Source organism: Marmota monax, unplaced genomic scaffold, assembly GCF_021218885.2.
Source record: "Marmota monax isolate L192 unplaced genomic scaffold, Marmota_monax_Labrador192_F-V1.1 WCK01_AAM20220418_F8-fsc00273, whole genome shotgun sequence".
In the NCBI taxonomy this organism is placed as follows: Eukaryota; Metazoa; Chordata; class Mammalia; order Rodentia; family Sciuridae; genus Marmota; species Marmota monax.
Window position 1 is genome coordinate 1,577,101 of NW_026692357.1, and position 21,605 is coordinate 1,598,705.

The 21,605-nt window shown below is 43.6% G+C and overlaps 1 protein-coding gene across 3 annotated transcripts; it reads left to right on the forward strand.

Annotated features, from left to right (window-relative positions):
• The first annotated feature begins 716 nt into the window (after positions 1–716).
• Positions 717–21,234, forward strand: Akr1e2 (aldo-keto reductase family 1 member E2). 3 transcript variants are annotated; one of them, XM_046442429.2, is made up of 10 exons: positions 717–907; positions 2,962–3,129; positions 5,696–5,812; positions 6,601–6,678; positions 8,532–8,654; positions 10,776–10,873; positions 12,739–12,811; positions 13,383–13,466; positions 16,172–16,254; positions 16,523–21,234. In XM_046442429.2, the coding sequence occupies exons 1-10, from the start codon at positions 842–844 to the stop codon at positions 16,563–16,565; spliced, it is 933 nt and encodes a 310-aa protein (XP_046298385.1). In that variant the 5' UTR covers positions 717–841; the 3' UTR covers positions 16,566–21,234. The 3 variants fall into 3 exon arrangements, 1 of the variants encoding a protein (XP_046298385.1); XR_009226638.1 differs by lacking the exons at positions 12,739–12,811; positions 16,172–16,254; positions 16,523–21,234 and adding an exon at positions 8,925–9,082; XR_009226637.1 differs by lacking the exons at positions 13,383–13,466; positions 16,172–16,254; positions 16,523–21,234 and adding an exon at positions 8,925–9,082.
• The last annotated feature ends 371 nt before the right edge of the window (positions 21,235–21,605 follow it).

The following is a 21,605-nucleotide window of genomic DNA, read 5'->3' on the forward strand; positions in this document are numbered from 1 at the left end:
AGGATGAACTTGAATCAGGCAACAGCATCCTGAAACATTATCTTCCACCGTAGGACAAGAGTCACTCTATGGTCACTCAGGCCCAGCAAGACAGTCGGCCTGACCTAAACCCCAGACAGTACCCTGTAAGGAGAACTGCTAACCGGGGCTGATACCTTGAGAAACAGCCTGTTCAACATGGAACAGTGACCACCACAAAGAATGACAGTAACCACAAAAACTCTTCCCTGACAAATCTGTCTTCTGACAAAGACAGAACCACAAAAATTACTGCCTCCCCCCACACTTCCCTAGGCTGTATGTAGAGGACTGGTCCCAGCAGAGGTTGGACCCCCTCCGCAGGTTTGTCCCACTGCCTCTCCTATTTCCTCCTGTTAGGTTCTTTCCCCTGGGGTGAGAGGCTTACCCTAGACCCAGGTGTAGAGGGGTGGATAGAGGAGGATCCCAGGCAGGCTGTTAGCCAGAAGTAGCCTGGGGATGGCTCTGGGCTTGGAAAGTGCCTGGGAATCTTGGGGTCCCCTTCCCCAACATCCATTCTAAGCTTCAGCCACGTTGCTAGGAAACCAGAGGAGACGCCACGTGTGGGAGCAGAGAAGCGCACCTGAGCACAGGTTGTTAGGCCCAAAGGAGGCGGGCAGCACCGCCAGCCAATCAGAGAACCCTTTGGCCCATTGGCCCTGCTGCCTCAGCGCCGCCAACCAATCGGGGCGCAGATTTCAGCCCGTCGCAGCTCCAGCCAATCAGGGAGTTCTCCGCGCCTCACTCCGGTCGCCTCTGGTCGCGGCCGCGGAGACTCGCCGGGGCCGGTCCAAGGCGAAGGTCTGGAACCGCGGCGGGAACCATGGAGAAGGTCCCCGCAGTGGGAACCATAGCGAAGATCCCCGCAGTGGGCCTGGGCACCTGGAAGGTGAGGCGGCCTGGCGGGCCGGAGGGGCGGCCCGAGACGAGGCTCCAGACTCCTCCAGGCCCCTCCAGGCCCGCTGTCCTCTCCGCTGGGGTCTGGCGGTCCCGCGGCATCCCGCTGTCATTCGTGCTCCACGGGAGGGGAAGGAAGGGCGGCCTGCCTCCCCTCCCGCCTTCTGAAACCTGATGCAGGGCCTAGGTGCCCGCCTGCTGCGAAATCGGGCGGGCCCAAACTTTCCAAAACAAAATCTTTTTTTTTTTTTTTTAAATTATAATTGTTCTGATAATTGTTCAAAATAACGGGGTTCGTTATGACAGTTTCATATATTCACAAAAAGTGCGTTGATCATAGCCACCCTCCCTACTGCCCTTTCTTTCCTCTTTGTCCCTCCTCCTGTTCTCCTTCCCCTTCCTTAATAGTAGCCTGCTTTATGTTCCTTTTCTCCCCTCCCCTCCCCTCCCCTTCCCTCCCCTCCCCTCCCCTCCCTCCATTCCTTCCTCGTTTGAGAGAAAATATTCAATAATTGTCTTTCTGAGTCTGGTTTATTTTTGTAATGTAGAATTACCCCTTTGTGTAAATGATGGGATATTTTGGCAAACACTTATCTGAAAATGGCGAGTGCAGCTAGGTATTTCAGAATGGTAGGTGAGATCCAGGCCAAGTCAATAATCCTTAAGATGTTATGTTTGGGGAAGCCAAGAGGAGAGGCTGTTAGGCTTGTGTAAGGCAGAAGACTAGAAGACCGGGAAGGTTATCTCTGTTGAAAAGATGAGGAAAGTTTAGAATTGCCAACTTGGTTTTAAAAATAAACTTTGGAACTTCAATTTCCCTATCTAGAAACAACCCCCTTAGTGGCTGATAGTACTAGCAGTTTGGACCTTTCCCTGCCTGAACTTTGTAATCCCTGCCTGTGATTTGAAAGACAGCACTGACTACCAATGTGCTCTTAAAAAATAAATTTAGTCCTTGATAAAAAGATGTTCATATGAGAAGTCACATGGGAGTTATTGATTGAGTCAGGTTTAGAATACTCAGCCCCTGCTAGTTCAATGTTTAAATTATTTCTCCCATCTGCCAATCAGCTTTTGAAGGTCAAGGATATGCTTTGTTCATATTGGTTCTCAGCATCTAGCCGGGAGTGTGATATTTGGTAGCCATCCTTGATGGGTTAAACTGTTATTTTTAGTAGAACAAGTTGAGAGTATTTCTTTTTTTTCTGTTATGTGAAAGATTTCATGATAAATTGGGATTATTCTTCTTGGAAATTTTCTAGAACTCTGTAAATGGTGGTTTTCTTTTATTTCTAGTGGCTTCATTTCTTTAATAATTACAAAACTTTTCAAATTTTATTTCTTTTTGAGTTAAATTTTTCTGGAGTTTCTTCTATTTGCTGTCATTTTTCCAAATTGTTGGCATATGTTCTTTTAAATCTATTTTATATTCATATCCTGCTTTTCATTCATGTCATTTTATTTTTTAAAATTGATGTTATTTTGACTAATCTTGCCAGAAGTTTTGTCTATCATGTTAAGGTTTTTCAAATAACTGATTTCTAGCTTTTCTGGTCTTCTCTATTACATCTTTGTTTCCAAGTTCATTAACAACATTTTTATTTTTATTTTCTCTTTTCAACTTAAGATGGATGTTTGATTTACTAGCTTTCAGCCACTCTGAATCTATTGCTTGTTAAATGAAGACAATTATACTGCTATACTTTATATTTGAAGTGCAGAGGATGTTTGTCAATTACCCTTCAACTGAGGATATAAGAATCCCCAGTTTTCTGAGACTGTAAACTTTCTCCCACAATCTTCCCATAGTTCCAATCCCTTGCCTTGATAGAGCTCAATTTGCAGTAACTGCCTTCTTTTCTGAATTTTTCTATTGCTGTGGGATCCAGACTACTTATGTGGATTTGGGTCTATGCTTTTTTGTGTGGTAGATTGCCTTTATGTAAGTATGTATCATTTGCTTCTCTATTCTCAGGTGGACAGAGAGAACTGGAGGTTGCATTTCTCTGACTTTGATGGAACACTTCTTTTCTGCTGATTTTGCAGGCTTCTCCAGGAGAAGCTGCTGAGGCAGTGAAGGTGGCCATTGATGCGGGGTACAGGCACTTTGACTGCGCTTACTTATACAACAACGAGAATGAGATAGGAGCAGGAATTCGACACAAGATCAAGGAGGGTGTCGTGAGACGAGAGGACCTGTTTGTTGTCAGTAAGGTAGGCTTTTTAGCTGCAGGGACAGTGGAGTCCCAGCCACTGTACTCTTAGGCAATGGAAGAGCTGAACTTGCCTTGCTTGGAGCACTCACCAGTCTCCTGATGGGAAGAGATGGCTTTGTTTTCTGCTTGAACAAAAACTAACAAGAAGTATCACAGCTTAATAAACATGCTAAGTTATATTATATGTAGCTTTCTTTGCTTCATATTATGCATTTAATCACTCAGGTAGGAGTGCAGAGATCCCCCAATTGGTAAAACATTCTTTTTTTCTTGTATAATAATTTATCACAATACTAAGATGTCTAAAAACAGAGTTAATAATTTTCCTCTTCTCTGGCCACATTCCAAATTCTGTGTCTTCATCTTTCTGACTGATTCATGTGAACAGTCTTCTGCACTTTCTCTGGCTCATGCAGTGCATATGCTCATATGCAGGGTATTGGTTTGTTTGCTTTTTCAGGAGCAGAACTACACCAAACACATTATTCTACAGCCTGCTTTTTTTTCACTTATTATTATTAAGTTCTCTTGCTCCATCTTTTTTGCTAACATATATTTTTATTTTTTATTGTGCATTTTATAATTATACATATTAGTATAATTCACTATGCCATATTAATACATGCATATTACATAATTTGAACATTATCATTTCTCAATACCTTCCTTTTTCCTCCCCTCCTCATAATTCACTTGCTGATCTCTACTGATCTCCCTTCCATTATTATTATTTCATTTAGGTGCATTCTTAAAATTAAAATTGATTGAGTAATAGGCACTTTGGCTCCAGTGGTGAGTAGGACAAAGTTCCAACCTTCATGAACTCTGTCTACACAGAAATTCCCAAGCTCAGAATTACCCGGAGTGATTGGAAAAATGCAGATTCCAAGTTCCCCAGCAGATCTGCTGAATAAGTAGCTCTGGGAGTAGTGCAGGTAAAGAAGATTTGGGATGGAATTGCAAACCAAGGGAGCAGATTGCACATAGACACAGGGAATGCAGATGCAGGGATTTGTAAGAAGCTTGGTGTTTGTGGATTACACAGTGAGAGGTGGCAGGGTGATGAGAAATGAGGCTGGGCCAGGCTGTGAAGATTTTGGTATGCTATTCAAGAAGCCTGTTTTCCTGGAGACAAAGTAAAACCAAGAGGTCTTTAAGTCAGGCAGTGTGTATTATAGGTAAGCGATATTTGTGTTGTATGTTGGATATTGTAGAAGCTGAAAGGAGCACGCATTTGAGACAGGCAAGAGACCAGTAAAGAGCAGTGTAGGTGGTAAGTGATGAAGGCCTAAACTTCAGCGAGAGAAGGATGCAGAGGAGGGGAATGAGTGTGAAGGATATTTAAAAAGGTAAGCCTTCTAAACAGTATAGGAGGTAGACTAAGTAGTACAGAATTAATGAATTCCTTTTTTTTTGACCTTGAAGCAAATGTTAAAACCAGGAGACCAGAAGTCATGGGTCCAAGTTCTAGCTGTCATTCAGGAAGTGTGAATATTTGTTGTTCATTCTTCTGAATGAATTCCAAATCTAAACTCCCATAATTCTGAGATTTAGGGAACTCTCTATAGGGAGTTTGCCTTTCTGTTTTACTGAAATACAGTTAAGTTTTATCATTCATTGTTGCTGTCTTAGCTGGGCAGAGGCTAAAGGAGAAGCCTTGGTATATGCTTGGCCAAGGAAGGAGACTTCTGAATATCAAGGTAGTGAGATGGGTAATGGGATTTCTGAGTCTTGCCCTGTAGTCTGACGATGGGTTACTTCTGAGTGGATCACAGCCAGCAGCAGAAACTTGGGGATTTCAAAAAGTCATAAAAAATGTAATTCTGTCAATATACTTACTGCCTAGAAGCAACTACTGTTAACAGTGTGGTGTATTTGCATTTTATTTTTGTCTGTCCCCCAATTTCTGTTAATACACTATACTTGTCATTTGATTTCATTTAATCTCCTTGCTTTTACTTTATCTTATGAATTTTTTTTTTTCACTTGCTATGACAGAGCCTTCAGGTCAGCTTCTGTCACAATTAATAAAAATATAGGAGGAAAAGTAATGAGGAGAAAAGCAATCATAAATTTTCCTACTTCCTAGAAGTGAGATGGAAATATCTACATTAATATAAGGCAACATATGTTAACTCATCTGGTTTAACCCATATGATTATCTACCTTAGTAATGGAGAACCTTGATCATAAAGCCAATTTGTATTGGAAACATAACGTTTGATTGTTACTCCTATCTTTTCTGCCGAACAGCATGGTTTTCTTTTTCTTGTATTGGTTTCAGTCAATCCAAATAACCATCAGCCCTCCCACCAAATGTCTTCTGGTGTCCTGAATGTCCCCTGAGTAGGAGGGAGGTAGCAAAGCCCTGTGTGTAGACTCCTGGGGAATTTTGCTAAGGGTGCTGCCACTGTCCTCTCCTGAGAACCTCCCCTGTTGTATTTGTTGTCATCTCAACTTGAATGTTTTGATCTCCCAGAGAGTAGCTCTGTAGGAATATGGAGCGGATGCTGTGTTGGCTGTGGATGGCAGCTGTGTGACTGTGGTCTCCCTTCTCCCTGTAGCTGTGGTGCACCTATCATGAGCCGTCCTTGGTGAAAATGGCATGCAAAAAGAGTCTGAAGGCCTTGAAGCTGGATTACTTGGATCTGTACCTGATGCACTGGCCAATGGGCTTCCAGGTACTGCTCAGTAAGTGGTTAGACTTATGTGGATGTTTAAAAAAATATCAAGATGGGAGATAGCTGCGAAGTAAACAATTACTTCTCATTAACACAGAAAATGCCTCTAAAATATGGATCAGGCCAGAACTTTCAAAATTTTTAATGCTTAAGGATTAATAAATGGATATGTATTTTCTGCCACTTGCCCTGTGACAATGTTAGTGAGGTAGGATTGTAAATGAACAAGGGTCAGATTACAAAGCAATATCTACAGTTGCTCTAAGGGTAACTCTAGATTTCGAGACTTTAGGGTATCTTTCTCTACCCTTCACTTCCTGTAACCTTTGGATTCTCACTTCATTATCTATCATTGTGATGGTGGTTCTAAGAAAAGGAAAGATCCTAGTAATGGAGTCACAAGAAGACTTAAGACTTGCTCTTAAGACTTGAAGGAGATCCCCATTAATACCCCATTCCTAGCCTGAAGTTATTAAACTTTTAACAATAAGCAGGGAACCAAGATCTTTATTTCTTACCTTGTGAGAAGTGAACAGTGAACAAAGTCAAGGCTGGCATAGACTTTGCTGACCACTCAGTCTTCACAATCCTTGATTTCATCAAAGTGGAGGCTGAGGCCTACAGAACAGAAGTGGTCAAGCTAGGCTAGTAATGCTTAGGACAAGGCCAAGGCTTAGATGGATGTCTCACAACAGAGCTCTTCCCAATATCTGGATTCCCTGTCCCCCTAGTTTCTAATCAGGGAGGATCACAAGCCCCAGTAAGCTCCTTTCTTCTGGTTCTCACAGCCTGGAGAAGAAGATGTCCCTTTGGATCTCAGCGGTGTAGTTATACCTAGTGATACAAGCTTCTTGGAAACATGGGAGGTAAGCTGAGACACCTCCTCTGGCAACATCATCCCTGGTGATACACCTCCAGATAGGAATGGGTATGAGACTTGAACACCTTATGTTCAGACCCTGAGTTGTCTACTTGAGACACAGTGTTTGCAGTGTAAATTAGGAAAGAAGACCTGAAGAACTCGGAGACCTCACATGACTTTCTTATTACCTTTCGCTTATGGTGGCATGTCTCTCTGAAATATTATTTTAGGAATAATTAATACAGACCTCCTTTGTTCCCACCCAAAGTTTACTTATTTTTAATTAGAATTATCACACGTTTGTTTCAGAAAATACAGAAGAATATAAAAAATAAAATTCAAAACTCCATGTTCCTGTTACACCATGATAGCCACTAGTAGTACGTTATAGTTCCTTTTAGTTCTCTTTTAAGCATTTTAGGACTCTAATGTTGGCAGCATGGTACAGCTCACAATGGGGAGGTGGGAGAATCGAATGGAGAGAGAGTCAACAAGTACCAAGCCTGTTTTCAGGGTCCAGATGACAGACAGGTCGTGAGGGCCCAAGACAGTGGTGAGGGAAACCAGGGAAGTGGTGGATTTGAGTGTGTGGATGCCAACTGGCCGGCTGGTGCAGGGAGAGCCTGGTAAGATTCCCTGAGGGCTCTAGCAGAGCTGGCCCAGTGCGGGACAGAGCCTGGTCATGTTTGAAGCCCAGGAAGAAAATGCACTTGCTGAATTCAGGGCAGAGCTTAAATTCAGGAGATGACATCTGGAGCCACTAGTATGAGGCTGCAAGGTGAAGCCAGGAGGGAGCCTGAGGTCACCCAGTTAGAGACATGAGGGAAATGACAGGACACCACTGGGCTGAGCACCACTGTCCTCTCCTCTTATGAATAAGTGGAATGTGGAGACGTGCTACCATGTGTCTCAGGTGTCAGGAGCAGTGCCCAGGGGTTCCTGTCCTTCCTGTCACACTGGGGTGCCTCTCTTTAAAGATCTGGGGTAAACTCTAGGTTTTTCATGTAGCACAAGCAAGGTTCTGGTGTTTGCAGCAGCACAGCAGCAATGGTGCACTTAAGCTCATCAGTCACTGTCCTTGTGACCTGGTAGGACTTACTCCTGACCATCCACACTGACAGGAAGGCCGTGCACTTCTGAAGAAAGAGGCAGGCTGGCTTGTGGTCAGTGGCAGCTCTTGGCTTCAGGTTGCTCTGCTCGTGAGTTCTTTAAAATGCTAAATGGCTAAGGTGGAATAGGAGAGTGACGGTGCACCATTGTCCTTTAAAAAGATGGTCACATAGGTGAAAAGGAAAGTGGAAAAATGAAACCAACAGGGCCCACATTGCCAAACACCAGATCAACAATTATTGAAGGTAATAGAAATATTAGTACTTAAAATGTGCTGGGTTTGCTCAATGCCAGCATTATCTAAATGCTTTTTTGTACATCATTTCATGTAGCCTTGAAACAACTCTCTGATATGTGTAGATAATATTGTCCTCATTTTGTGACTGAGGAAGTTTAGGCTTATCAAGGTCATGTAATTTTCCCAGTGTCTCCTGCTATTAAGAGATGGAACTGGGGACTGGGGTTGTAGCTCAATGGTAGATCACCTGCCTCACACATGTGAGGCACGGGGTTTGATCCTTAGCACCACATACATACATACATACATACATAAATAAAATAAAGGTATTAAAAGATGGAACTGGGACTAGACCTTACATTCAACAGTGGTTTTGAAGTTTCAAGTAAAATATTTTACAGTTTGGGGTGGATCCAGTTTTAGAAGTCCATGCAGAGTTGGTGAGAGAGGGCGTTTATCAGAAAAATAGACAGAGCTTGTACACACAGCAAAGTCCTTTGTTCTTTTAGGCCATGGAAGACTTGGTGATTAAAGGACTCGTGAAGGACATTGGTGTGTCAAACTTCAATCATGAACAGCTTGAGAGACTTTTGAATAAGCCTGATTTGAAGTTCAAGCCAATAACTAACCAGGTGAGCTGGTAGGAGGATGGGGAGGGCTTAAGTAGGGTAGTTGGCTGCCCAGCTGTTACCTCTGTTTGGCCATGCTGGAAATGGCAGAATGCATGAATCACAAAGGAGGTGTTTTTCTCCCATTTTTGTCAAAATTATAACTTAAGTTAGCAGTTAGGCAATGTCACAGGGTGAGCAGGCAAGCGGCTATCTTAAAGCCTTATATGATTGGACAGCGCCATTGACCTGTAGGGTGTGATCTGGAGCTTGATTCTCTATGCACACCTATAGGCATATCCTCGGATGTATTCAGAAGGGGAGGTCCTGGCAGGTCCCTCCTCATCAGAGGAAAGCAACCCTTCCCACTGCCTCTCCTGGCCCTTGCAGACTGGCAGCAAGAAAGGGACAGATGACCCAATATCTTCAGCCCAGCCCCTCAGGCTGCAGAGGTAAAGGTACATATTTTTTTCTTAATGCAGAGAAAAGACTTGGGAGCAAAGGACTATTGTGTTTGCTAATCTGACTGACTGGCTTTGAATGTCCAAAGAGCGTTTTTGCAGCCCTTTATTTTCTTAAACTTTTCATTTACATAGACAGAAACGCGCACACCTGTGAGTGGAGCTTGGTACATTTTTTAAACTGAGCATAGCTCCCCAACCTGCATCCAGTATCCCAGCACTCTACACTGCTTCTCCTTTCCACTCTGTATCCCTGTCCTGCAGGGGTAGCCACTGTTCTGATGTCCAGTGACATTGACATTTATAGTTGAGATAGTAACATGCCATCAGTTCTCGTGTCAGGGTTCTTGCCCACAGCGTTGTTTGTCAGTTCCCTCCACGTGCACGTGGGAGTACAGTTTTCCTTCTCATTTCTGTGTAGAATTCCACTGTGCAGATAGTGAACTTACCCGTTTTACTGGTGTTGGCCCCTGGGTGGGCACTTAGTAGCTTCCAGTTTGCAAAAATTAAGAATAGAGTATCACTTTCTTCTTTTTCTTTCCTTTTTCTCAATAAATTAGCTTTTTTCTTCAAAAATGTGATATATAACATACATAAAGAAGGTGCGTGAGTCATAAAGAGTATAGCTCCAGGAGTGTTCACTAGTGAACATATTCCAGTGTTCAGCACCCAGAACAAGAAACGTGATCCTCAGCCTTCTGTAAACTCTATGTCCTGTGCTAGTTCCCACCACAAAGAGCAGCCACCTACCTGATTTCTAAGACAGTGCAGCCTTTTCTAAGACCTCACATGCACACAATCTACTTATATGCATGTCAGTTTCTGTTTTGAGTAAGGATTTTTTCTTGAGCAGCATTTTAAATACCTAAGAATGGTTGTTGCCTTGTCAGGGTTGTGAGCAACCAGGAGCACAATACCAGAAAGTTCTAGAAGGCCACCTTTTCTAAGTTTTCCCAAAAGCTTACCTTGCTGGACACACACGATCCTGAGAGGACAGGCATAGTTCTTTCTAATTCCATCTGAACAAACACTTATTTTAAGTCCACTTATAATCTGGAATGGCCAGGAGAATTCAGAGCATATGGAAGGGACTACAACCCTGCTCTCAAGTTTCTCAAAATGTTCACCAGCATCACCTCTAGTGTGTATTTGTCATATGTAATGCCTTTATTTCATTTATTTATTCAACAAATATTTGCTGAGCACCTTCTCTATGTCTCCATTGCTCTCAGTGTTGGGGTACACCCATGAACGAAACCAGTTGAGACAAAAATCCTTATTTTCATGTAACTTAAATCCTGGTGACAACAGACAAAAATAATGAAATATATAGGGTGTGTCAGATAATTGTAGATACTATAGATAAAAATAAAGGACAGGAGAGAGGTAGGAGCCGCAGAATGAAGCAGCTTTTCTCTGAGTGACTGAGGAAGGCCACACCAAGCAGGTGACACTACAGCAAGTGGGTGTTTATGAGGCTGCAGACTTATAGGCCTCTACAGGACCTGGCATCATGGCCCTGGCATGGCCCAGCCTGCTCACATGCAGATGAGGATATTTAGGCCTTGGCCTGGGGCCTGCAGCTAATCAACGGTAACCAAGACACCAGTGTTGGTCTGTCTTTTAGAACTTTCTTAGCATGCTGTTATCTGAATTGTGTGGTATGCTGTGATTCTGTTTATAGATTGAGTGCCATCCATATCTTACTCAGAAGAATTTGATTCGCTTTTGCAAAGCCAAAGATGTGTCTGTGACTGCTTACCGTCCTCTTGGTGGCTCGAGGTAAGGATGAGTCAGTGACTGTGTTATTTGGAGTCCTGGCAGCAATAGATACCACCCTCCCCTTTCATCTGATGGAAGGACTCCCATCAAGAAGGATGGGCAGGATGTGGGGGGTCGCAAAGGGCAGTCACACCTCCCAAGCCCCTGGGCTGGAGATAGGGAACTGTTACTGGGAGCTAGAGTCATTTTTCCCTTCTTAATTTACATAACCAGCCTCAAGTGACCCCTTTTGCTGAGCTCCCCAGTAGTAAATCAGTCAGCTACTGACTTCTTTACCTGGACTTTTCACAGACCTCTTACTCATTAGATAATGTTAATTCCATGTGTTATCTTCCCCCTAGCCTTGAATTTGTACTGTGCTCCCTTTATCAGCTACCACCACCCACTTAGCCACCTAAGCCAGAACTATGGAAATCATCTTTCCCATTCCCATGGTCTAATCCCCCACCAAGACTTATTGATTATGGTGCCAAGAGAACTCAGATGTCTTTTGATCTCTGTTGTCACCATCTCTACTTGGGTGAAGCAAGGATTCCCTCAGGTTCTATGAGGAGCACCTTAGCTCCTTCCCAGAGCCATCCCATTCCAGTGTACTGCTCAGGAATACTGAAGTAGCTGTTTTCATATAATCATGTCACTTTCCTGCTCAAAAATTCTTCAGGTCTTGGCTGGCCCCTGAGCTGCAGGTGGCCTGGTCTCTGGGTGCCTCTAGCCTCCTCCCTCCCCTTGCTGCCGAACTTTACTGCATCAACCACACGGAACTACCAGTAGTTCCTTGGATAGAAAAGGGTGTTTCTACTCTCTGTGCCTTTGCTTATACTGATCTTTTTACCCACAAATCTATGTTTTCTCAATTTGTGCCCTCCTGTTTCTAAATGAAGTTCAATCCAGCATTATACCTCCTCCAGGAAGCCCTCCTTCACACGGTCCATGCCACCCCATCTTGTCACTATTTTATTCTTACTTTGTCCCACTGGGTAAAGTCCCCTGAATGCAGGGACTGTATCTTATTCATTCTTCTGCTCTCAGAACTTAGCTCAGTGCCTAGATCATATTAGGATCCTGGACAGGCTGAAATTATTTGAATTTTATCACTTGCATGTTTTCCATATGAAATGGGGCATGTGTATTTGAACTTGGTAGCAGCCAAGGAATATCTAGAAGGCTGGTCATATATCAAAGCTGAACTTTGGGATAGAAGGGCCTCTGATGGATGAGTGGGAGATCCAGTAAAGGAGGGGATACAACATGGGTCTTTGGAAAGAAAATTGGGCCATATTTGCTACCTTAGGGACCCTTTGAGGACTCTAACTAGCCCAGTGCTTGAAGCACAGTAACTACTTAATAAATCATAATAAATGGCTCTTGAAAAAATGGTTCCCACAGATGTATCATAGTCTTTCAAAAGTTCTTGTAGTGAAGTTTTCATGTGTTCAGTGTCCACCTTTTCATGGTATTGGAGATGTACTTTTCTGAGATTCTCACCATCACCACAAGATTGCCTGGCAGTGCTAGAGACCTCTGCTAGGTCTGATAGGAGACAGCCGAGGCATTAGAGGGTCTGTATGTCATTGGGCCTGCCACAGCATGGAGAGCCCACTGCATGGTGGTTTTTGTTGCCACCTGGTTCTTGATAAGAAGTTCAAAATGCCATGGAAAAGGGATATGTAGATATCACCAAAATGTTTTCCGTGATTTTCTCCAGACAAGTATTTGGGGTGATGTGCTTTTCTGCATCCTTCAAATTTCCAACAGTGAGTGTGTATTGTGATAAGAAAATACTGAACCTTTCATTTGGGGGAAAGGTTTTATTTTAAAGAAAGAAACATCTGTGCTGGCTTACCCTCTGCGCTGTGTCTCTCTAGGGAGGGAACGGACTTGCTGAATAACCCCACGATTCGGAGAATTGCAAATCACTATAACAAGTCATGTGCTCAGGTACTGGGGAGGGCTGTCACACCTGGGAATTACTTTCCCACATCCTCTCCCTCCTGAATTAAAAGGCTTGTCAGTTTCTAGGAAAGGGTTAGCTCACCTGGATGAGTCCAGGACTCATCAGAACTTCCCAGTGTGGAAAGTGAATTGTTGCCTCATAGTCCCATTGATTCAAGCTTGCGCTCCTGCCCCCCCCCCCCCCGCCAGGACTCAGGAGGAGTTCACAGGCAGTCCCCTCTGCCCCACCATCTGCATGGGAAGCTAGTGCAAAAGGGAACAGAAGAGTCCTTTATTACAATGGCTTGTTCTTGCCCTGATTTCTCTGGAGACTGGACACATGTTAAGGAAATCCCATTAAGGTGTGAGCAGGTCCTTGACCTTTCCTTGGGCCAATGGCAGTTACTACAGACGTACCGAGAGAACTGTTTGGAAAATGCCAGTGAGATTTCTCAAGGATTTAGCAGGAAGGAGACTTGTGGACTCTTGCTCTATAGTAAGGCTCAAGCTGTTAGGGAAATGACTTAGGTTTGACTTCATGAGAATACCACTGTGTGATGTCAATTCTCCTCTGCAGATTCTGATCAGGTTTCAGATCCAGAGGAATTTGATAGTGATTCCCAAGTCTACCAACCCAAAGCGGATTCAAGAAAACATCCAGGTAGGTGTTTTCTTTCTTTGATGCTAGAGGGTTTGGGAATTTATATTAGTTAGGGTGGGCTAGCTACCATAACAAACAGGCCCAGCATCCTGTGGCCTTGACACATCTGCTGTCTATTCCTCTGCACTGTCTTGGCAATCAATCTTTCTCTCAGTGACCCAAGGCCCTGGGCTCCTTCCATCTCAGAGCTCCCCTGTCCACCAGAGCTTGGTTTCTTTGCCATGCAGCCCACCATGGGAAGGAGGGAAAAGCATCTGATGGGAGAAATTGGGGGAGGCCAAGACTTTGGAGTGCACCTCACTTCCTTTCACATTCAGTGGACTGACATGATGATGGGGCCACACTGACCCTCAAGGGAGGCTGGATGTTGTCCAGCCACATAGTCATGAGGAGGAGGAAGAAGGTTGGTAGCACCTCATCCATCTGCCACATGGAGGCATGCTCACTGGTCGCAGGAGGGCATGGACCTTGAGTGGTGTTGGTTGAAGGATTTAGCCCTGACTCTCATCTAGAGACTAGAGAGGTAGGAGTGAAAAACCAATGGGTAGGTATCTTTATTTACCAGAATATGTATAAAACATGAAAGACTATGGTTCTTGTAAGGACAGCATTTTGAACCTCAACCAAGAATCACGGAAGTATGTGAAGTTTATTTTTTTACTAGATGTGCCTTCAACCCAGAGCACACTCTATAGCACAGTAGTTAAGATCTCGGACTTAGGATCTGACAGGCCTACTCACCACTTAGCAGCCGTGGGTCCTCTCTAACTTGGTTCCCATCAGGTGCATCTCACAGGATGCTGTAGAGTTAAACATAATGTAAATAGTGATTGGCATAGTGCCTGGGGTAGGAAAGTGCCTGGCATTAGCTGCCAGTCATCATCATGGGAAATCTCTCATGTAGCCCACACTCATTAGTCACGTGAGTACAGTGTAGACCTGTGTGTGCTAGGGGTTGCTAGTTACCTGGATCTGCAGTAGACATAGTTCTCTGCCCAGAGATTGTGTCATTCTTTGGGCTTCCCGTCTCCTGTGTGAGGCACTGCTGGATTCTCGGGGCTCAGTACAACAGCTAGCACAAAGCGTGCATGCCCTGATGTACCCACTGACTGACCTATTTGGGGCAGTGCCGATGCCTTTGGGCTCGCTATGTGTGTCAGGCTGATTGGTTTGGGAACAGCCTCTTTGTTGGCAAGAGTGCATTCTCAGAAGTGGAGGCAGGGTATCCATGAGGATACATTCTCAAGGGGAGACCTTGAGAATGGGGCAGAGAACCTTGCAGTACTCAGTCCTCTCCTGACTAGGCCCTTGCCTGTGGGGCACAGGTTCCCTTTCCCACCTGCTACCTGTGCACTACCCTTCATCCTTCCTGGGGCATCCTGGTTTTAAACAGTTCAAATCAGCTAAAGGTGACCAGCCAACTCTCATACCTGAGGAGTGTGAGAGTTGTAGCAAGTAAAAGTTCTCTCTTGGATGGCTTCTGACAAGCCTCTGGGAACTAGGCCCAGTCTTGGGCCAGAGGTTAGAATTTGGCATACAGTAGCTGACATTGACTCCTACCTGGGCCCAGCTATGGTGCTCTCAGCCCCCACAGGGCAGCCAGGATTGCTGCTGGAAGGTCAGATACTCAAGAAGATCATCCGACTCTCTGAATCTGAGGACCTCCAACCCATGATGGTTCATAGCTGCACAAAGGTTTGGCAGATGCTAGAAGAGCCACACTGCCCTTCAGTTCACCTGTAGTAGCTCTCAGTGCCTTGGATTGGCATGGCCCCTTGTGGCAATGGATTTGACTCTAGGACTTTGGGGCACAGTCAGGGTGCCCTGTTCCTTTGCATTAGGTCAGCCACCCACTGGGGAAGATGCTGTCCCTGGGCCAGCCAGAGACAACCGCCTGACCTTAGGGACTCTCTAAAGCTGTTTCCTTCTCTCCTTAACCCAAACTACTCCACCAGCATATCTGCTCCTCCGATCAGAATTCCCACACTGTGTGTAACCAATTTCTCATGGTTTCAGGATGGTCATCTCCTGGGGTAGAGGCTGGCCTCCCACAGGCCTCTCACCCACCAGGGTATATTGGAATCACTTGCTGGGCCTTCGTGCCCTTCTCTGATCAGCCCCTCCACACTGGTGGGTGACACTCATGAAGCACTGTTGTTGTGGGAGTGGGTCACTGTCATCATCCTCAAGTGTGAATGAGGATGGGAGGGGGCAAGAATACTATTCCAGAAGAAACAAAACAAAACAAAACAAAAAAACAAAAAAAGATTACTCAGAAGAATGGTTCTGTGACACGGATGCTGATAGTGAACAGTTTCAGGGGCAGGTGGCTCCCTAGTTGGTGGGGTTATATGGAACAAATGGCTTCGTCTTTTGCAGGGGAGAAGGTGGGTCAATGGAAAAAACTTTTTGCTGCACCTTTTGACTGTTTCCATATTTTCTTTACTTCCAAAAGATAAAAGCAACATGTGTCCTGTCTTTTCAAGGTTTCCTAAAGTAGCCAAGGGTAAGCCAACTCCAACCAAGGGATTCAAATCAAAGTGCATTTCGGCCAGGTCAGCTGTGATGCAGGGCAAGTTCCAGAGTCCTGATGAAGTATTTCTTTCCCATCCTCTTGTCCCTTGCAGGTGTATTACAGTGCTTTGTAAGTAGTATGCAAATTAAATATGAATGAGCTGAAATTCCTTTAAAAATTTTATTTCCAGGTGTTCGATTTTGAATTAACAGAGAATCACATGGATGAAATCATGAGTCTTAACAGGAACCTTCGATTGGCCACATTCCCCACGTAAATATGCCTCTTTTACTCCTTTGTAAAATAAACAGAGAAATATTCCAATTGGATGGTTGACTCAGAGTTAGTTACAACATAAATTCTAGGTTAATTAACCCTTCTTACCATAATTTTTCCTTGTTTGAAAATGGGCCACCAAATGAACTCAAAGACTAATTTATATCCTAGGACATTAAAAATACATAATTATGTCATTTCAAATGTTTCTCTTAAAAATAATAATTCTTTGTTTCTATTTTTTATTCACTTTTCTGTTTTTCAGAACTGAAAGCCACAAAGACTATCCTTTCCACATAGATTTCTGAGAGAGCATCTCTTCTGGCTGCTGCTCTGCTCACACAAATCGGAAGGTTGGCACCATTGAGCCACCTCTGCAAGGCTCTGCAGTTGCCATAGACCAGCGTTAGCCAGGGATGGGACAACAGAGTGAGTGTCAGGGGATGCTTGCCTGGAGCAGAGCCTGCTTCTCCGAGAAATTCAAAGAACTAAGTGTCATCTAAGTAACGGAAAGAGTGTAGTTCCCTGAGGACTTGGGAACTGTCTAGGGAATCCCCACAGTTCTGAAGGATCATGTAATGCAAGTTAGTCCATGTGGCTTCTAAGCTCTAAAAAAAGACATCCTGCTTCCTAGATGGAGAGGTAGCAGCACACCCTCTATGTGATCTTAAAGCAAAATCCTTACCTGTATGGAAAGGAAACTGGTAAATCTAGAGCTCCATCTTCGTCAAAACAGAGATTTTTTTTCTTATTTTAAAATCTAAATTTTAATTTTTAATACTATTTTTAAATAAGGTCTTCTGGTAAGTCAAATTATTCCTGTGGAAACCCCAAATCAGAGAGGAAATATGGCTCCTGCCCCCCATACCCCCTGGTGTAGCCTATCCTCCGGCAGGAAGCGGCCTCCCAGGTGAGCCGAGTGTGAGGCACTGAGTGCTGCCTTGCTCATCCCTCAGAGTATCTGGCCTCGTTCTACACTCAGTTCCATACCAACTCTCTGGGGACCCTAGGGGATAGAACTTCTGTCACTGACCTCAGGCTCCTAGCCAGGGAAGTTAAGAAGAAAGAATGTCCATTGTCTGCCCCACAGTGCTCCTTATGGCCTCTCCCCTCTTCACGTGTCTCCACTTCCATCTTAGTATGAGCCTGTCAGCATTTCTGGTGCAAGACTCAGGGTAGGCAGGGTGTGATGTCCCAGCGGCTATAGGAGCTGGATGGGGATGGCTTCCCTCCATGTCTGTTTCCATTCCCATCTTATCCCTATTGGGCCAACTGAGTTAGGAGAGTAGGTTCTGTAGTCAGAAATGGTGACTTTCAAGCTCTATGATACTGAGCAAATGAGTTTGCTTTCCAGAGCCTCAGTTTCTGCATCTGCTCAATAAGAACAGGCTATTGCTCATACAGATTGTCTCCTAGAGGTAGGAATATCCTGGCTCTGGGCCCCAAGAGAGGGTTTTGCTACAAAAAGACATCTATTACTAATACAACAGCCTCATGTGAGAATAATCATGGCAGAGGTAGAATTTGGGGTCAGTTCTGTATGGATTGACCAAATCTCCAAGGAAAAGTTTAATAAAAAGGCTATCTTTAAAGACCCTGGGGAGTGGAGGGATATTTGGGAGTCTCCTACCACCTGCATATTCTCAGGCAGTGTCTAACTACTCCTTCCCTGCTCCACATCCATGCACTTTAAAAATTTTTCCAGGTCCATGAAAATTTTGACCAAGGCATAAGAGTAGTTATGAAGACAGATAGAACCATTTTATTACCCTAAGCAATAATCAGCCAGGCAAACTTAAAATATAACTGTTAGGTGTTTAGGATGCCATGCAACTGGGCAAAACCCATTCATTGGAAGTTTTTTTTTTTTTTTTCTTTTTCCTTTTCCTATCTTAGCTGAAATGCCAAGAGAAAAACTTTTAAGTGGATTTGTGTTTCAATTTGTATTTATTTTAATAGAAGAAAAAAGGAAAGAAAATATAAAACAGAAAAAAGAGAGAGGTATTATTGGAGTCAATTCTTAACCTGCTCACTGCTTGAAAGCCAATACTTAGGAGAGGAGAATTGGTGCAGAGGAAATCAGGTTTCATCAAGGGCAGCACCTGCACCCAAAAGACCATTTTAGAGAACCTAGGTATGTCCCAGGGCTTTTATAGGGTAGGAAAGGAGGTGCAGCAGTGGGACAACAGGCAGGAAGGCTGTTGGATGGGGTCTTCATCACCCTGGTGTGTCTTTCCTTCTCTCTCTTTTTTTTTTCTTTTATTCTTTCTGGCTAGGACACCACAATTGACCTTGACCACCTTAGGCTAGTTTGTTCAGTTATTTACACAAATATGTTACTTTTCTGCAAGTTAAACATCTCAACAGTTTATGGATTGTGTGCTAGTTGATGCTCAGGATTGCAGCATAAGAAAGGGTGTTCTACATTCTGATGTTATCCAAAAGTGCACCCCATGTTCTGGGGTCTGTAAATCTGAAGAAAGATTATTTAGCCAGTAACATCTAGATCATTTAGGTGCAGCTTTTCTTTAGAATTTAGGATGTCAGATAAAGGGAGAATGTTGTGGTTTAGATCTGGAGTGTCCCCAAAAGCTCATGTGTTAGGCATTGTAGCATGTTCAGAGGGCAAATGACTGAATCTCTCCAGTGGATTATAATTTGACTCCACCTACTGGGAGGTGGTGAATACTACTGGCTGGGGCAGTGTGGCCTTGGGGTTTATATCTTCCCCTGGGTGCTTCCTGTCTCTCCACCCATCCCAGCTGCCTTGAGCTGAGCAGATTTCCCCACCACACCCTCTGCCTCATGTCTGCCTTGCAGCCAGCACACCATGGACTGAAATCTCTGAAACCGAAGCCAAAATAAATCTTCCCTTCTCTAAGTTGCTCATGTTAGGTATTTTGATCACAGTGACAAAATGCTGACCAACACAGAGCAGCGGTCCAAGGAGCTAAACATCCTTTACATGTCTGCCCGATAGTTGCAGTGTAAGAATTATCTTTTCCCATGAATTAAAACTGAAAACAATACCTGCATAAGAATGCAAAGAACAGCCACTTGAGGCACTTTCAATTAGGTATTCACATCTTCCTTATATGCTTTAAAATTTTGAGATCCCATTTTGTTTCATATCAATCTCTGGAGAGTAAAGAAAAGTGCTTCAAGTCCTGTCACAGAATCATCAATGTTTTGCTTTGACAGGTATATCTGGGCACAGGATCTTTGTTTTTTTAACTTGGCAGATAGCCTTTGCCTTAGTTTGTCCAATCTGTGACCAAACTTTCTTTACTTGCATGGAAATTGTCTTGTCCCTGGCAGGTACCCTAGTGTCAACCATGCCTGTCTGTGACCAGGAGACTATCTTCAAAGTGTACAGTCTTTAATAGATGGTGATGGTGACCTTAGTGGCTCTTAATTTGATGTCCCATGTTCACCATTTCGAATACTTATTTTTGCTCTCAGAAGATTTTCAGAAACAAGTAGGGAGAAAAATAGTAAGCTAAATCAATTGTTGATGCACATTACTAACCAAAAATGAAACCAAAATTAAAGTGTTCACAAAAACAAGAAAACTTTTCAATTAGGCATTCAAATTATATATATATATTGAACTAGGCACACAGAACCAAAAGAGAACTCACCAGAAGACAAAGACGTACTCAGAATGTGAGTTCTGTGATATCTGAGTACTCACCCAGATGGTGCCCTTGCACCTGAGAGAGCTTGTCATAAAAGACAGAAGATACCTTTTGTCCCCCAAAGAGAGGCAAAGTCTTTCTTAAGGTTACCTTATTTAAAGCCAATGCCAAGGAGTCAACAGGGAGCATCTACCAGGTTTACCAGAAGGAGGGCAGAGCATGACCTGAAATAAGACTCACCAAGCCCAAAAGACCAAGGTGCAGCAATGGAGAAGGCTGAGGCGAATGTCAGAGCCACACTCAGCTCCAGGACCCTCAGAGACCAGGTACCCTCAGAGAACCTCGCCAAAGATTTCACTCCAGACACCAGATATGCCAGCCTAAATGACAGAGTCTCTAAAGAGTAGCAACACACATTGGGAAATGGCAGAGTGCTCTCATGGGAATGCAGTGTGCCCAGCAAACTCTAGATAGACAGACTGGCAGAGCTGGGCACAGGACTCTGGCTCCAGCAATGCCTCCTTCTCTTTGGTATCGGTTTAAGTTAAGCAGGGTACATTTTAGCTTAAAGTCCCTTTTGTCTTAACCAATAGATAGATCCCTCCTTCTGACCCAAATTGTGGGGAACATTTGGTCTTGTTTCCACCCAGGACTGCTCTTCTATCAGTAAGTTCTTCAAAATCTACAGGTGTGTATCTCCAGAATAAAAATTGGTCCTGCTTCTGTAGAAGCAGGTAGTGCTCTTGAGTGAAAAATTTAAATAATAATTATGAAGTCTAATACATGCTAACAAAGACCTTTCTCAATGTTTTTTTGTGATATGTATCATTTGTTTATTTAATATTTTTCTGCATGTGAATGATTTGTCTTCAAATAAGGATAAAGTTATGGAAATCAGTCTTCCTAATGTCAAGAGCATCCTGTAGCTACAGGAGTCAGAACGCTGTAGTATGGATGGAGGAGTAAACTCATAGATTAAAGGAACAAACAGAACACCCAGCAACAGACCTATACAGTAACTCCAACCAATTTTCACAGAGGTACAGGAACAACTCAAGAAGGAAAGAGCCTTTTCAACAAATTATGCTGGAAAAATTGACCATCCACAGAGGGGAAAATGAACCTTGGCTAACGTGTCATGCCTTTAACACAAAGACTAAGTCAAACTTTAAAGAACCAAGGAGAAAAATTGGGAGGGTATAGGAATAGGGAAGGAATTTTTAGATTTGAAACCAAAATCATCATCCCATAAATGGGAAAATTTATGAATTGGACTTTTTCAAAATAAAAAAAAATTGTTACAAAATGCTCACAAAAGAAATTAAAGCTTTTACAAATAGATTGTGGTATTTCTTGGCCTCTGTAATACCACCTATATGAGGAGATAGCTAATGCCTTGTTAGGGGTTCTTCTTCCTGCCGAGGACTGTGTAAGCCACCTGAGAAATTAAAGTCTAGAATAATTAGTGAAGAACAAAAGACAAAGAGAAAGACATTTTCAAAAGCAGAGTCCTGATAGGTTTGGTCCACGTGGGAGCTGAAGCTAGACAAGGAAAATGGCTCCAGTGATTTGTTTGAGAGGGTACAGCAAAGGCAGGGGTAAGGTTTCAAGGATGGAGTCTTGCTTCCTGATGTCTTGTAGTCAGTAGGTTGATTGGCATCTTGGCTGGTCACACCCATCTCAGGCTGTGCAGCTACAGCAGGTCACCCC